Here is a 16209-nt window from a genome sequence, read left to right as displayed (position 1 = left end):
AATATGTAAAGGAGCATTCACATTGTAACAGAATGTTAATTTGCTCTTTAAACAAATAAGACTGCGGTATGTCCATTCCAATATCCTGCTGAAGTGCCCATGAACCTCTACCTGCTTCAATCTGTCGGCTAAATTTAGGAATCTGTCTCAGGACAGTCAGGTGGTTTAGCTGTTGTAGCGCTTTACGTTTAAAATGCTGCTAAATGTTGACATGTTGCGTCTGTGTCTGTACTGTATTTATGTATTTATGTACGTGAAGCATCCTAACTACAACTGTCAGTCTGTACAGATGAACTCAATAACAACATGCATATCATCCATGTTTTAATGTTCTCTCGCTGTCAATAAATACAAACAGAACAATACACTTAAAAAATGATGGTAAAATATTTGGCTGTCAGTGCAAAGATGAACTCAGTGAGATTTTATACAGTAAAATTAAAATGACATCAGTATACAAGGCACTCTCACCGCTCAACAGATGCACGTACAGGAGAGGAAGAGGCAACCAGACCTCCGTAGTAGTTATTAATGCACTGAATTCTATGTTTTAATAAAATGATCTGAAAATATGGAGTTATAAAAATTCATTTCTGTAGTTGTGGAAAAAATCAACATAAAACTTAGTCCAGTGATTCCAACTGTGGAGCCTAAATAAAATGATGTGATCAGATATACGTGTTTACATCAAAACATCAATCACTGTAGAACTTTATTGACAAAGGGGTTCTGCTGCTATGGAGCATCAAATCTGATGGAAAAAGAACAGGAGGAGGAGGGATTAGAGATAATGCAGGTGGAGAAGGACAATGAGGACAGGACAGAAAGAGGAGGGATTACAATAGGATGAGAAAAAAACAGGAGGAGATTGAATGAGTAGAAGAAGAAAAACAGAATGTGAAGAATGAAGAGGAAAAAGGAGAAAAGGGAGTTGAGGAAGAAGCACAATGGGACGGAAGACAGGAGCACAGAGGAGAGGATGACAAAGAAGGAGAAGAAGACTATTTTTTCTCTCCTCCATTTTTGTTTCCAACCCTGAATTGATAGAAGTCAGGAAGATAACCAAGAAGTCTCCACAGTGTTGTTGTCCACATGGATTCCAACTCGGTTCATCCTGAACAACTGGTTGCTTGGAAACTTGTCACCTGATGTTTACCCCACGTTGAGCAAACAGAAAGAATGGATTTATTCCAACCACAGAGAAAAAAACAGATCTATAGTAATGTTCTATGTGAACCCTCAATCCAGAGGTGTCGACTGTCAAATGTTCATGAACATACACCAATCAGGCATAACAGTATGACCACCTTCCTAATATTGTGTAGGTCTCCCTTGTGCCTCCAAAACAGTTGTGACTAATCAGAGAATGGACATGGGCCTTCTGAGGGTGTCCTGTGGTGTCTGGAAACAGAATGTTGTTAGTGGGGGCCTTTGAGGGGAGGGGCCTCTGTGGATCATCCCACAGATAATTGATCAGTTTGGGATCTAGTGAAATTGGAGGCCAGGTCAACACCTTGTGCTGTTCTTCATGTTTTTTTAGTTGTCCCTAAACTGTTTTTGTGTGTGTGTCGATGTCAGGCTGCATCCTGCTGGGGATGGCTGCTGCCATCAAGGAGTGTCATTGCTATGGGGTGGGGGTGCCTGGTCTGGTCTTGGTGGGTGCTACATGTCTAAGTAACATCCACATGAATGCCAGGTCCAAAAGTTTCCCAGCAGAACATTGTGTTGTCACAAGATGGTCAATGTTATTCACTTCTCCTGTCGGTGGTCATAATGTTATGCCTGATCAGTGTATTTTCATTAGAGTAGAATAGTTCAATGAACAAACCAAACAAAGAGTACAGAGCACCATTGAATTGTTTAAGCTGAATTGTTCACCATAGGTCCTGAAATCTCCCCCCTAGAGGCCAATAACTCCTACACAATGGTCCTACGCTTTAGATACTAAATGTAGTAGAGTGTCAGTGCTGACGTTTTTCACTTAAGTGTAAATATATTTGGGACTTCTGGATTACTCAGTTAAGTGAATACACGACTAAGAGTCTACATTAGCCATGCTAGCAACTATGTGAGACAGACATTGTCTCAGCTAAATGTAAACTCAAGAGCATGCTAACGTGCTCGTGCTTAGCAGGTATGTTTCACACATTCTTTATCATAATTTACCATGCTAACATTTGTTAAATACCCAAAAAAAAAAAAAAAAAAAAAAAACTGCAGACGCTAATGGGAATACTGGTCATTTGGAAGGTATCTGATGGAAATCAAAAGTATTAGACAGGAAAAAAACAGAGCACCAAAGTTGTTGAAATTCACCCTGAGAGTGACAAAGAAGTCAATTTGTTTAGTGTCTAGTCAGTATGTTAGTGCATGTACCGCTGTCTCTTTGAGTTCAGACAGGATTCAGAGCGTTTCTCAGGTAGACCTGCTCCCACATCACCGTCCGACAGATGCAAAAGAAATCCCACAGGTTGCACAACACGCCACGGTCGAATGGGTTATCCTCATCGCCACAGTTCTTCAGGTACGAGATCCTGTGATGTGACATGAATTCCCAGGTGGTGCAGTTGATGGAGGCCAGGTAGAGGTGGCAGCCCAGCAGCAGTGCTACGACCACAGAGAAAACCCCTATGACGCCGAGCGCCGCCAACAGGAAGCCGTTCGCTTGGATCCACAGCTCCCAGCTGACACTGGGAGAAATGCCGGACCTGAAACAAACACATCAAATGTTAAATGAGTTACCCTAATGTTTACCTGAAGGAAACACTGTCCACCACTTTGGTTGCTACCACCAAATTCCCCATTCTTTTGGCAGGCTTGGAGCTTTGGGGGAACCCAGATGGAGCAGTGGCATTGTTGATATTTTCTTTTCAAGAAGTACAACTAGCTCTGTCCATACACAAGCAATATTTTTATGTTCTGATAGTTTCACTCTGAAACATTTTGGAGCGGGAAATTAACCTTGGCAGCCAGAACCTGGAACGTCCACTAGAGACACCAGGATATAGAAATATCTGTTCCCGTCTGTACCTGTGTTCTTGTGAAGCATCATCACTCTTCGCCCACGTACTGTTCCAAGTATCATGATACGTAAATACCCACTGTGTTCTTGTCCCACCTGTTTTATTGAGGACGCATCTGATGGTAACTTGGGCATTTGTCAGTACCAAGAATACAAACTTCACACTTGCGTACTTGGTAGTTTGGATTTTACAAGTTTGAGTCTTAAGCACGGACTGTGGGGGACACAGGATGGTTATTCAGTAACTTGGGACAGCAGCGTACTTGATGAGGCCCAGGAAATGCATTCTGGGATAGCTGGCTGTCCTTTAAATTGGAAGAGTACCTGGACAGTGACTGATGACGTTTCACAAGAAAGCAACTGAAAACCAAGTACAGTCCAAATGCCCAGATGTGTTCTCGAACCACCCATTTTGTTGAGGACGCATCCGGAAGTAATTTGTGTGGACTTGGGACAGCCAAGTATCCCAGAATGCATTTCATGGGCATCACTCCCATTCTAGAGTAACTGTCCTCGTCCTCCCATCTTCCAGAGTGCGTACTTCAAAATCTGACCTGTCATGCCTGAGCTACTAAGTTTGCAAGTCGGGTTTGCGTACTTGGATTGATCAACGCCCCTTGATGGTGCCCGAAAAATGCATTCTGGGATACCTGGAAGCTCCAAGTCCACACAAGTTACCTCCCAATGCATTCTCTGTATAATCTGAACTATACTCAATGAGATGGTACTTTGAACTGGAACAGTACTGGGGCAGCGACTGCTGACGTTTCACAACTACTGAATGCATATTGATAAATGCCTCATGTGTGGACTTAGTACAACCAGATAGCCCAGAATGCTGCTGTTCCAGTAACAGAATGACCGTACTCCACAGTCCATACTTCACAAACGAACTTGTGAAATCCAAACTACCGAGTGATAAACACACCAAAGAGATGGACAACAAGTCGATGCGGCTTACGCAATGTGTGGTAGCCATGCTGGCAGCACAGGAAGAGCTTTATTCCAAGATGTGTTTTGATGGCTTTAGGGATCTCCCGATCATTATCAGGGCTGATCCAGACGTTTTAAAATGATTGGATCGGATCAAGCCAATCTTTTGTAGTTACTCAAACATTTTAGGTCTGCCATAAACAAAAACAACTGCAGAATTAAAACTTCTTCTTCTTTTTCTGTTAATGGTGGCTGGCTAGTGTCAAAGCTGACAAAAATCCCAGAAGAAGAAGATGATGAAGAACCAAAATCACGCGACTAAACTTGCCTGCCGTGTGGAAGAACCTGCTTGTTGTCCACATCAAATAGCCTTGTTTGTTTGCCAATATTTCAGCCAGTGTTTTGTTTGTTTGACTTTTTATGGATCCCTTATATCTTCTACTGTCATTTAGCTCAATGGCATCAACCTATGGACCTTTAGCTCCACTCAGCTAGCTGGAACTACCAGAGAAATTTCTTCCACGTCCAAGAAAAGTTTTTACACTAAAATAAATTCCTGGTCAAGTCACTGGAATTTTAAGGCTGCACAATCATTAACATTAAATGACTTGAACTTTGAAGGTGTACTTGAGCAACACATAAAAGCTTGTACTTACACAATGCAAACAGAGATTAGGGTATCAGTTTACTGCTGTTCTCCAAAACTCTGGCGTTACCTCATTCAGCTAAAGTTGCCGAGATAAAACTGCAGAACACTCACACAACATTATGTGTCTTCACTAAGTCATTGCTGTGAGTGCGACCAGAGGCCACAGATAGTCAGTTGGCCTCCTCATAAGGACATTAAATCTGACAGATGGAGTGGCAAGCAGACGTACAGAGCGATGTGGAGAGCCCACAGCAGAGTGAGCAGCTGCACCAGCAGGTAGATGATGAACCAGCGGTGGTTCCTCTCTCCGACACAGTTCTCGATCCAGGGGCAGTGGTGGTCGAAGCGACGTACACAGCGTTTGCATGTCTGACAGTGCTTCGCCCTCATTGGCTGCTGCAAAACACAGACACAAAGATCCCATTTAAACCAGAAAAGTTCAAACGCTCTCTCCAGGTTTCTTCAGTCCTATTTAGTATTACCAAACGTTCCAAAGTAAGACCAATTTAAATTGAACTAGAGTTGCATTGAGAAAATTCATCTTCGGATAATTTCATAATAAAATCGAGAAAAACCATTTCACCAGTATTTTGTTATCGTACGCTAGTGCTATTCCCCGTTGAGTCCGGAGTTAGCTGTTATCATCATCGGGGGTGTGTAGATTGACCTATAGACCACGGATGATGTCTTCTGACCTGGATGATGTCGTCTCTGAGCGCCGTGTGCACCTGCGATGCTCGGCTTGTTTACCTGTAATTTGCTACTGCTTTTTTTTTTGCAACAGGGCTGAATATTTTTCAGATTTTGAGGTTGTGGACAAATCATAGCAAATCATGATTAAAATCACAGACAACCTCTGCAATTATTACAAATTACTGGAGGTCCACAGGGAAAAGTAGTCCTGTGCGAACAGGGGTATTATCTTAGCTTCTAGGCTACTGTGCTGCATGGTTTACTGACCGAACAATAAGTCAATTAATCAGAGGAATAATCAAATATTAGAATATGAAAATGTATTATCTGCAACTCTAAATTCTACAAGAGTAGCGGCATGTGACCTACGCTCAGGATTGTACCTGAACACATCAAGGTCTCTGTAGGGTTCACTGCATAAGTTAAATTAAAGACCTATCAAAGTATTAAATAAAGTGTAAACCAATCACAACAATATAGGCAAGAATGATATACTACATTGTTTTAATCACTTATAACACAATTCCAAAACTGACCCTTTACTGGCCTTCTAGAGGGCTCCCACTCTTTTCCAGCTTCCACCTTCCTATGTTACCGTTGCTAGGTTAGACAAACAATAACAATGCAGGGGTCCATTACCATAGAAAAACGCTGAAAACTACTATTATAGTAGTTATATAGCTATATAACATCTGCTGCTTTTAATGGATCTCTACCTACTGCTGGAACAGAACTAGAGATGATACATATTTTGGATCAAGCTGCAAAGTCTCTCTTCATACAAAGCTTCCATACACAGAGTAATGTTATAACTCATCAACAAGATTACACTTATTATGTACCACACGTTGATATATGATTTTATGGAAGAATCACACACAGTGTACTTATAATCAGTAATTTAATTAGTTAACTTTTGTTTTGATGTATTTATTATTTAGTTAGTTAGCTACATGGACAGAATATTTTAAAAGGCTCTCATTACCAATGAACAGACATCACTTATGATTCTTTTTCCTTTTCAGGTGATCATTTATAGTAGCAGCTGTGCGTTTTTTTCTGAATAAATGGGAGAAACTCCTATTCCACTGATCACCTCTGTTGAGTAGGTGGTCTTTAACGACTAACTGTGTGTTCACACTACCATAGGAATGAGGTCCAATGAGACCCAGACCTCCTCCAAATGTGGTCTGAGATCAATTCAGTTCAATTCTATTTTATTTATATAGCGTCAATAACGATACAAATTGTCTCAAGACGCTTTACAAAATCCAGTCTGAAACCCCCAGAGCAAGCCTGAAGGCGACGGTGGCAAGGAAACACTCCCTTTTAACAGGAAGAAACCTTGAGCAGAACCCAGCTCATATGGAGGGACCCATCTGTCTAAGGCCAGCCGGGTACAGACAGAAAAAGAGAGAGAACAGCAAGAGAAATGAGATAAACATACATCTGTCATAGACACACATATCTGACTAAAGCAAATACAGCATACAGCTGATGATGTTACATGACAGATCAGATCTGGGTGTGTTCACACATGTACTTTAAGCTGGACACTTTTAACAGTACTGCCCAGGACGGATGCAAAAGCAAGGTCCCACACACACCACCAATTGCTTTTGATTGGCTAACTCAGCAACAGTAGCATAACAAGCTAAGAAGTTGAGGCTTGACAAAGGGAAGGGCCCCTATGTTGAGTCAGCAGACCAATCAAAAGGCCAACAAAAGCACAATTTGTTTAGAGCCGTGATAGACCTACTGACATCAAGTGCCAAAAAAGGAATTTCATAATTAAATTTAAGACATTTTAACGTTTTCTTCATGTACCTGTGTGTTGAAATATTTTTTTCCTCCCTTTAAACCACAGGTGTCAAACTGATCCGTGAAAGGGCCGCTGTGGCTGCAGGTTTTCATTCCAACCATGCAGCAGCACACCTGACTTGGCTCAATCAATCAACTGAACTGCCTTCACGCAGTCATTTCAGGTGTCCTCTTGCTTGATTGGAACAAAAACTTGCCAGCCACACCCACTGCATGGGTGCTGCATGGTTGGAATGAAAGCCTGCAGCCACAGCGGCCCTTTCACGGATCAGTTTGACACCCCTGCTTTAAACAGTCTGATTGATCACTCTAAAGATGCTGAAAGAAACTGCAATCTGTCAGCTTGTTACCTGCAACAGACAGTATCCACAGCGTCGCAGCCGAGGGGTCGATGATTGAGGAATCATTGACTCCATTTCTTCACTTGAACCCTGAACGCCCTGCGTAACACAGACAGATGTGGGTCACTGTATCCACTTTGACCTCTTGCTGACACACATGATACTGCGTGTTTAAAAAGCAAACAGACTTCACACCACTGCTGATCATTATCTATAGTACAGTAACGTTTCTGCTATCATTACTATCCTTTACTGCTAATGTCAGCACACTAAGAAAATCACCTTCCACCGACTGGACTGAGGTGATGAGGTTATTGCATACGCATTGTCTGTGGGTTCCGGGGCTTGTTAATAAATCTTACTTTGACAGTGTCGGTGAGAACATAGCCAGGGTCCATTAATGAAATGGCAAAGTATAACAGCACTGACAGCAAAACCAGCAGGAAGAACAGAGCAGGCAGCAGCAGCTCTCCTCGCTCCTCGCACCTCCGCAAATCTGCACACACACATCATTACGCTTATATAAACCAGATCAAATTGTACGCATACATTTGTTTTGGCTCGGCACCTTAACTCATAATTCTTGACATGAAGTTCTAGTAAACATTCAGTGTTTATTTTAATTATGTAAAATGTCAAAATAATAGTAGAGAAACTAGAAATTTGTTTGCTTTCACCACATTCCCAGTGGGTCCGAAGTTTACACAGACTTGGTTTGGTAGGCTTTAAATTGTTTAACTTGGGTCAAACGTTTCCAGTAGCCTTCCACATGTTTCTTATAATGAGTTGCAGGAAATTTAGCCCATTCATCCTGACAGAACTGGTGAAACCAAGTCCTTTTGATGCCATCTATTTTGTCAAGTGCACTATTCCTTCCCACATCATGATGCTGCCACCCCTTCCTTTACAGTTGGTGATGGCATTCTGTTTGCAAGCCCACTCCATTTTCCTCCAGACACGAGGAATATTGAATGTTATTTATTAAGTTAAGTATATTAAGTATTTATGTAATATTATAAACGCTTTATTTAAATTGAATAGTTTGAAAGGAAACTAAAACAGTTAGCAGCTAACAGGTACATAAATCGTCCAGTTTGAAGGGACTTACCGGTGTTGTGCAGGAACAGTATGAGTGTTATGGCCCAGGTTAGCAGGGTGTGTGTGGCCCGAACCAGAAACCCGGTCCGAAACATATTATGCGCCATTTCATAATATATGTCATTAGCACTGCTGCTAACTAGCTAGCTAACATAACAAAAGTGATTTGCTTTACGAAAAAACTTCTTCCTGGAATCACTTTTCCCGTGTTTAGATACGGAAGCCTGCGTAGGACAAACTGTGCAAGCCGAACCGCACGCGAAATAATTATTAAATAATATTACATAAAATCACCGTTTAATATTTACAATCTGATCCCATTATGGTCATCTGTCTGCGGTCCAAATGAGAAAATTGGCCCGAAACACAAGATGTTTTTAAGTAAATGTTTTTTAAATATCACAGCTGTTAACTAGCTAGCTAACATAGCTAACTAGTTAGCGTAGCAACAAACGAACATAACTAAAATTGAAGATAATGAGACTGAAATAGGAAATAAAATTGTAATTTATTAATTAATCACGGAGCGGTTAATAATTATTATTTTATTTTTGTACATCCAAGACGGTCACTACTTCCTCGTTTTCATACGGAAGCCTGCATAGGACAAAACGCATACTACATCCTCTTTAAATTGAAATGAAATAACACCGTTTACCATATTTAATTAACATAATTATTGTAAGTCATTTATAGCAAAAAGTGTAATGTTTTACAACAAAAGTAAAAAAATAATATTCTGATATCAGTTATAAACAACCCCAACCCCCTTTATCTTACGAGTGTGCTGAACTTCTCAGAAAAACCACCTTTCTCTTAGTAAGGCTGAATATATATATATATATATATATATATATATATAAATATATTCATATTCATATATATCATATATATGTGTGTGTGTGTGTGTGTGTGTGTGTGTGTCCCCTTGTCAAAGGCTCTCAAATCATTCCTGTTTCTAACATCAACTTGGACGACAAAATGTTTGTTGCCTAAAATATGTCCACTGAAAGGATCCATGAAAATGAGAATGGTCAGTGTTCATAATGTTCTGGCTGATCAGTGTACCAATTGATGTTGTAATGAAATTCTTCCAGTTATGGTTTTAAACGCAAGTTGTGAAGAAATAACCCTTCAGTGTCTGTTTCCACTTTTCGATTTAGTAATAAGTGTCGTCACTTGTCGCGTCTGGGGGTAAAAAATCCAGCCGAGTCATTTGAATATTTCAGCATCCAATCAGCTGACTTCTCTTCCACGGTTTGTGGTTGAAGTGAAACCCTCTACTCTTTTGAGAAAAAGAAAATTCATGTAACACACTTTTTGTTTCCACTTAATGTGATAAAAGAAAAACAGAGCCTCAGCATTCACAAGAATTTGCATTTATTTGCATGAAAGTGGTCCATTAAAATACTAAGATTCCTTCTTTACAAAAGAAATTAATTCTGCATTGATATGACAAGTCATTTAGAGGCCCTTCTAGCATTGATTAAAGTGCATTAAGTTGCTTCTGAACACAAACAATTTAACAATAATCTTGCCCTTAAACCTGAGGTAGACATCAAAGACACTTGATGACACAAAAATGGCATCCATGAACATCAGACTCGTTCTGCTTGCACCAACAAGAACGTTTTAGCAGACTTTCATTTGACGGATGTTTCTTCCTCACCCTGAATCTCTTTTCTCAAACATGAAAGAAATAAATACAGGACAGGTGGAAATAAATAAGCCATTCATTCAGGAGAAGAAGAGAGAAATCTAACTCATGTGCAAAAATCCTCTCACTTTAGGAACACAATCATATTTTTTTTCACTCTACCAGGGTTTAAGAACATGATAAATGCTTTATCTGCTGAGTAAAACTAAAATGCTAATGGTGCATTTTACATCGATATGAAAAAAAAAAGCCCAAAAATTATAGCAGCCAGAACTCTTGGTCCTCTTTTACATTCCCGTTTCTTCTAAAATCATAAATAGTAGCACAGTCCAACACCCTGAGCTCACAGAGTCCACGTCCTCCACCTCTGCCTTTCTAGCATCCGCTCTTTCGTCAGCCGACATTCACAGAATGAGATGACTCCACGAACCTCCAGAGCAGCCTTAACGGCCCCCGGGATTCACTTGCACAAGTCTGGGAGATAGTGTTTTAGGAGAGAGGGTTGAGTTTTCACCGTGATGTCACTCCCAGTTGCGTTTTCAGGTGCTCATACACCACGTAGCTGATGCTGACAGCCGGGATGACTTTGAGGAAGTTGGGGGCCAGGCCTCGGTAGAGCCCCGTTGGGCCCTCTGTCTGCAGGATCTGCCTGAAGAGACCAGACATGGTCACCTGCTGATTGCCTTCTGTCGCAGCTGGAAACAGAATGAAGACAGCAAACTTTGAAATCGTTCATAATATAAGACATTTAAAAATTATATGTGCATAACTTTATGCATGTTTGTATGTATGCATGTATATTTAAAAAAAAAACAAAAAAAAAACGTAGGCCTCACCTTGTGCTTGCATGCGGGTTCGGATCAGAGCCAGGGGGTAACTGGCGAGCTGACCACAGGTACTGGACACGGTGCCGCAGGCCAGGAGGACAACCACGCCGGGGTCTGTACTGTTTGTGCCGTATTGCTGCAGGTAGGAGTTCTTCAGTGTCTGTCGGGATTAAATATGTTTTAAATACTTGTTCTGTTTATTTTGAGTCTTTCCTGTGGTTAACATTCTGTGGGAGCTCACCTCGTACACTGCCAGGTCAATGCCTGCGTAAGGGATGATGCCCAGCATGTTGGGGACGTAGCCTTTGTAAAACGCTCCAAGTCCCTCCCTCCTAAAAATCTGCTTGGCGCAGTCTGAGATCCCAGTGTACTGGCCAGTCTTTCTCAGAGCCAGACGAGTCTTTAGGACCTGGAGACACATTCAGTCAAGTTCTATTTAAAGCTACTAAACCAACATCCTCTGATCTTTAGAGAGAGAATGCAATTGAATAATCACCTCCATGGGATAGATCGTGCTCTGGGCAATGACTCCAGCCAAAGATCCTGCAACAAATCGCTCCAAGATGCTCAGAGTCTCCTTATCGCTCCCAATTAGACGCTTAATCTGGAGAAGGCAAAGGAAAACACATCAGTTAATGACTTGAGGTCGATCTTCTGCATTAACTACACTATCAGATTTACAGTCCGTTTTCCTACCTGCTCGTAAGCCATGAATTTGAGGGCCGACTCGGGGGCAATCTTGATGATGTTCACCCCATTGCCCCGCCACAGAGACCGTGTGCCGCCCTCTTTGATCATCTGCATGAGCCCTGTCATCATGCACATGTTGTTGGTTCTGGATCCGTAAACCTGAGACAAAAGAAGTTGATTAAATAAAATATCTGATCAAAAACAAAACAATGAAGAAATCAAACTTTGGGACCAATTGGGGCATGGTGCCACATGGGCTGTGGTCTTCTGACCCAAAAATCTGACGCCAACTGGGTTAGGTTTGTTTAATTTGGCGTTGGGAAAAATGTTTAGAATTGCTGATAGACAGGAATCAGTCAGTGGCAGCTGACGCAGATCGAGGCCATTGACACAGGATAGCTGAACCTTTGTCTCATCGATGACAGTGAATACTACGCATGTTGAGGGTGTGACGGCTGTTTGGGAGCCGTCATTCGTCAGCAGTCTAACCCCCTGGACTCTGTCCCTGGCTATGACACAACGTCTATTAAACATTAACTCGTTTATGACGCTTAAGTATCTGGCTTGAGCAAAGTTTCCTCTGTAATCGTTTCATGTGATGCTATGAAACATCGTGGCATCAAGGAGAGTCTTTTGATTTGATGAACAGTTTCTGGGACAATGTACTTCATGCATCGGTAGCCACAACCACAACTTCCTCCAGTTCCCAAACTGCCTGACACGCCCAAAAAGACTGATCATTCTTCCCAAATACCCCCTCAAGCCAACTGCCACTTTTTAAGATCCGTTTCCATGTCGTCTTACCTGCATCATGACTTTGAGTCGGTCCAAAGGAGCTGTGCAGGTCCTTGAAATGGCTCCGGCCCCCCCACCTGCAACCAGGTGCCTCCACCACATCCCAGTCTGCTTCTCTTCAATGGTGAACTCATCGGGCACCATCAGATTCTCACCCACATCGAATATCTGTCAGAACATGAAATGGTTAAATATGAGGCCAAGAAAGAATGAATCAAGGAAGATGTGACAGTTGATGTTTTGGTTCAAAGGATACTTAAAGTTTTATGTGCTTGGTTTAGAACAGCAGATCCAAAACTGACAAAGCATCTGTTCAGACAGTAAAAAGCTTCACGGAAGTGGGCCATCAGGAAACACTGTAGGGCTCTGATGTGGATTATAATGAGCAAAGGTCAAAGAGCTCAACTTCTTAAGGAAAATACCTCAAAAAGTATATTACACTGTGAGCAAGAAATTATTTTTCTGGTGGCTTTACTTTTGCTCGGTTGTTATTTGGAAACTGTGAGTCAGTGAATATTTATCATTTATTGCCCTGTTAGAGGGATAACTCCAAGTTCTTGGCCCTAGTTCAGCATGTCAGCGCTAGACAAACCATATGTCACTGAAAAAACAACTCCCACAACACCAATACTGCCCTATACCGCTTTAACGCGCACCTGCTTCAACTGATTGACTGACTGTCGCATTTACATAACAGTGACACAAACCGGCCAACCCTTCCAACATAATCCTCCCGGAATGAGCCCAATTCTTGTCATGAGCTTCACAGAGCTTAATTAGTGACGCACAACTTTGTGACAACAGAGCATTTCAAGGAGTTTGCTTCTTATTCACCTGTTTGTCTCAGAAAGCACACGGAATCTCTGCATTGTGATAACAATATCTCTTAAGCTGGAATTCTGGGCGGATAAGAGTCATCAGATCAAAGACTGGGTGAAAATAGGACCTCTGAAACCTTACGTAATAACCTCCTATCTACAATTTGTCAAAGCAGAACTAACCGTGGAGTGCTTCCAGTAGAGGATGATCTCAGGAATGTTCTCAGTCTTCTCCACTATGGGATAGTTGCTCCAGTCCTCACTGCTGATAGTTATCATTCCATTTTTATCCATGCTTTAAAGAAGAAAAGGGATAAAAGTTGGATCTTGAGCATCTTGAGCCAACAAATGACTGTTGAAATAGATAAAACGGATTAATAAAATTACCTTTTAAGGGCCTTCTCTGCGTGTTGTGGTGAAATATGGACGCCGAGGTCCTGAAGAGACTGCATGAACTCTTTAGGGTCGATTCGGCCTTAAAAGGAAACGGAAGACAAGCCATGAGAAAATCTGGAGATACGCTTTAACACATTTGATACGACTTCAAAAAACACATCCACAGCTGTATACCTGCATTCTTCTTGTCGAGACTCTTCACCACGAGCTTCAGATCTTTCTCATAGTCCTGCAGATAGTGTACAAACTCCTCAAAGTCCAGCTGTCCGTCTGCATCATTCTCTTCCCTTTTTAAAGTTTTCTGCAAAAGATTATTATAATTAACAAGGGATTTACAGTAGTTTTAACAGATCTAAAAGGGAGACAATCAGTGTCAGCAGCAGTAGTTTGCTGCTGGTGACATGCACAGTGCCATGATTTATGGAACTAGTACAAGTTCGAAATGTACTCTATGTCTAATATCTGGCAGAAATTAAAGCTAGTGCTGAATATGCCACCAGAGATTTAAAGGTGTCCCCCCTGCTTGTATTTTATGACCCCAGGGGACACGACCATAACCCACTTAACATGCAGAAGTCCTCTTAGCTTTCCTGAATGACGTCCATTTCTCTTGGACAGGGAGGAGGGAAGTATTAGGTAGTATCCCCCTGGTCTATCTTTGACCAGGACTGCATCCAGCTGACCTGCCAACTGTTTTAATCCTCTCTACACTCAAACCTCCGGGGCTAAAACAAGCCTGGGACATTGGCGGGCATCCAGTTCTGTAACTCTAGCACTGATACATGACCTGCCGTCCAGAACACAGTAATGATACTCTGCAGGACATTTCTCCTAGCACAAGTTCATGAATGTGACTTTTAAAAATTCCCTTGCATCAGTTTCTTCAGTACACGAGCTCGTGCTGCCCTTCTCCTGAAAGATGTTTTACTGACAGCTAATTTGAAGCCTAAGCATTAACTGATAAAGTAATCTAAACATCATCAATACAACACCTGACAGCTCTAAAAGTCTAGCTGTCTGTTATATAAGGATACGTCTAAATACGACATTTTTTTTAAGAATGAAAATTAATTTTTCAATAGGCGCACATGCTTTTTACATCGCAACACACGTATTTTATTTAAATATAATATATAGTGCAACTGCAAATGAATTAAAGTTGTGCAAAGCATTAGCATTAAATCGTGTTAAAGATATGGTTGCATATTGAAGAATAAACCGACTTCAGCCACATCCCCAACTTCCCACGGCTACCTTTAGCATTCCTATTCAGGGTGGACCCATGTGAATGAATCACACTGCCCGCGCCGGTCCATTTAAGCACTCTAAATATAGAAAGCATTCTAAACATAATAATAACAACAACAACAATAATAACGAGAATATTTGATTTATTATTTAAATTATTATTATTATTATTATTATTAAGACTTTCCTGGAAGCCGGTAAAGTTGAGGCCTACTCGTATAGGCTTCTTTTTTCTTTTTTTTTTTACTAGCCGGTGCTAATCCTTTCGGCGGCCGGAAAGAAAAGATTAAGATCAAACTAATTGCATTTAAATAAGTAAGTGATTGTAAATACCACGCTCCCTGTACTTTTAAAGTCTTAAAAAGTTGCTTTGGAGATGTTTCTCTTTACCTTTCGCCATCTTTGGTACGTCGAAAACTCCTGGGAAGGCAGAAACACGCTCAGCTTGTTAAAAAGAGACTTCAGCTCTGAAGGGAGTCCGTTAGACTCGAAGTATTCCACTTCAATCGGGTCCGAGTTGGATACAGGGACGTAAAGGCACAAGCCGAGCATGTTTGGCTCAGGGAAATAAAACAACTACAATAAATAAAGAATAAATAACACACCAAAGTGTAAGTCTTCCCTTCACGGGATAATACTGAAACTGCCGGTAAAGAAATGCCGGCTTCTAAGTAATGACAAAGGCCCCGCCTCTTCCTGGAAAAGGAGGACGTTACTGACTAGCGAATCACGTCCCGCCGGGGGATAGTGGCGTAATTTTACTACTGACCAATCGTTGAGGATTCCCATTGATGGGCTCGGCTCGGGTACCGCCTCCTTCTCGTGCAAATAGTAATTCCGTCCCTGCCATAGACTGTAGAGGCCATCGCCCCTCCTTTCAAAATCCGCTCATTTACGTCTTTTATTCCAACTGTGGCGTAGGCGGTCACAGGGATCTGCTTGGCGGTACATGTGCAGCCTTTTAAAAGAAAGCTGTATTGATTCAAAGAGATGTCTGTTTTGGCTGGTTATATGCGTCATCAACTTCCACAAAACCGTTATTGAACAGAAGAGGATCTACAGCAGACCTCACGAGGAGGAAGACAATAGATATTGTATTATTATTATTATTATTATTAAAGTTAATAAAAAAGTTAATAAAAACAGAACAGTTAAAAGGAAAAGCAATAATATAGAATATAATATAGTTACGAATTAAAATCTCAATTAAAACTCACTTTG

The 16209-nt window shown here is 41.3% G+C and overlaps 2 protein-coding genes across 2 annotated transcripts; both read right to left on the bottom strand.

Moving 5' to 3' along the window:
• Positions 1-228: 228 nt before the first annotated feature.
• zdhhc12a (zDHHC palmitoyltransferase 12a) lies at positions 229-8855 on the bottom strand. The gene is made up of 5 exons (XM_084551834.1): positions 8568-8855; positions 7822-7955; positions 7469-7558; positions 4834-5000; positions 229-2708 (listed from the first exon to the last, which is right to left on the bottom strand). Exons 1-5 carry the CDS (start codon positions 8662-8664, stop codon positions 2393-2395), a joined length of 804 nt encoding a protein of 267 aa, XP_084407960.1. The 5' UTR covers positions 8665-8855; the 3' UTR covers positions 229-2392.
• A 1044-nt stretch (positions 8856-9899) lies between these two features.
• slc25a25a (solute carrier family 25 member 25a) lies at positions 9900-15619 on the bottom strand. The gene is made up of 10 exons (XM_084551592.1): positions 15379-15619; positions 13915-14041; positions 13732-13819; positions 13528-13639; positions 12536-12694; positions 11738-11890; positions 11538-11645; positions 11283-11450; positions 11051-11201; positions 9900-10909 (listed from the first exon to the last, which is right to left on the bottom strand). Exons 1-10 carry the CDS (start codon positions 15538-15540, stop codon positions 10725-10727), a joined length of 1413 nt encoding a protein of 470 aa, XP_084407718.1. The 5' UTR covers positions 15541-15619; the 3' UTR covers positions 9900-10724.
• Between the last annotated feature and the right edge of the window lie 590 nt (positions 15620-16209).

This window comes from Chelon labrosus (assembly GCF_963514085.1).
Source record: "Chelon labrosus genome assembly, chromosome: 9".
Lineage (NCBI taxonomy): Eukaryota > Metazoa > Chordata > Actinopteri > Mugiliformes > Mugilidae > Chelon > Chelon labrosus.
Note: the sequence above shows the minus strand (reverse complement) of the source record. Positions and strands in the feature narration are given on the sequence as shown.

What these genes read in the sequence shown, in the direction of transcription:
- slc25a25a (XM_084551592.1), bottom strand. Translation starts at nt 15,540, where the DNA reads ATGCTCGGCTTGTGCCTTTACGTCCCTGTATCCAACTCGGACCCGATT. An exon ending in GCAGAGAAGGCCCTTAAAAG is followed by an intron (nt 13,640 to 13,731) that starts GTAATTTTATTA and finishes TCTTCTTTAAAG; the next exon opens with CATGGATAAAAATGGAATGA. An exon ending in GACTCAAAGTCATGATGCAG is followed by an intron (nt 11,891 to 12,535) that starts GTAAGACGACAT and finishes CTTTTGTCTCAG; the next exon opens with GTTTACGGATCCAGAACCAA.
- zdhhc12a (XM_084551834.1), bottom strand. Translation starts at nt 8,664, where the DNA reads ATGGCGCATAATATGTTTCGGACCGGGTTTCTGGTTCGGGCCACACAC. An exon ending in TTCTCACCGACACTGTCAAA is followed by an intron (nt 7,559 to 7,821) that starts GTAAGATTTATT and finishes TGTGTTACGCAG; the next exon opens with GGCGTTCAGGGTTCAAGTGA. An exon ending in GTGGATACTGTCTGTTGCAG is followed by an intron (nt 5,001 to 7,468) that starts GTAACAAGCTGA and finishes TGTGTTTTGCAG; the next exon opens with CAGCCAATGAGGGCGAAGCA.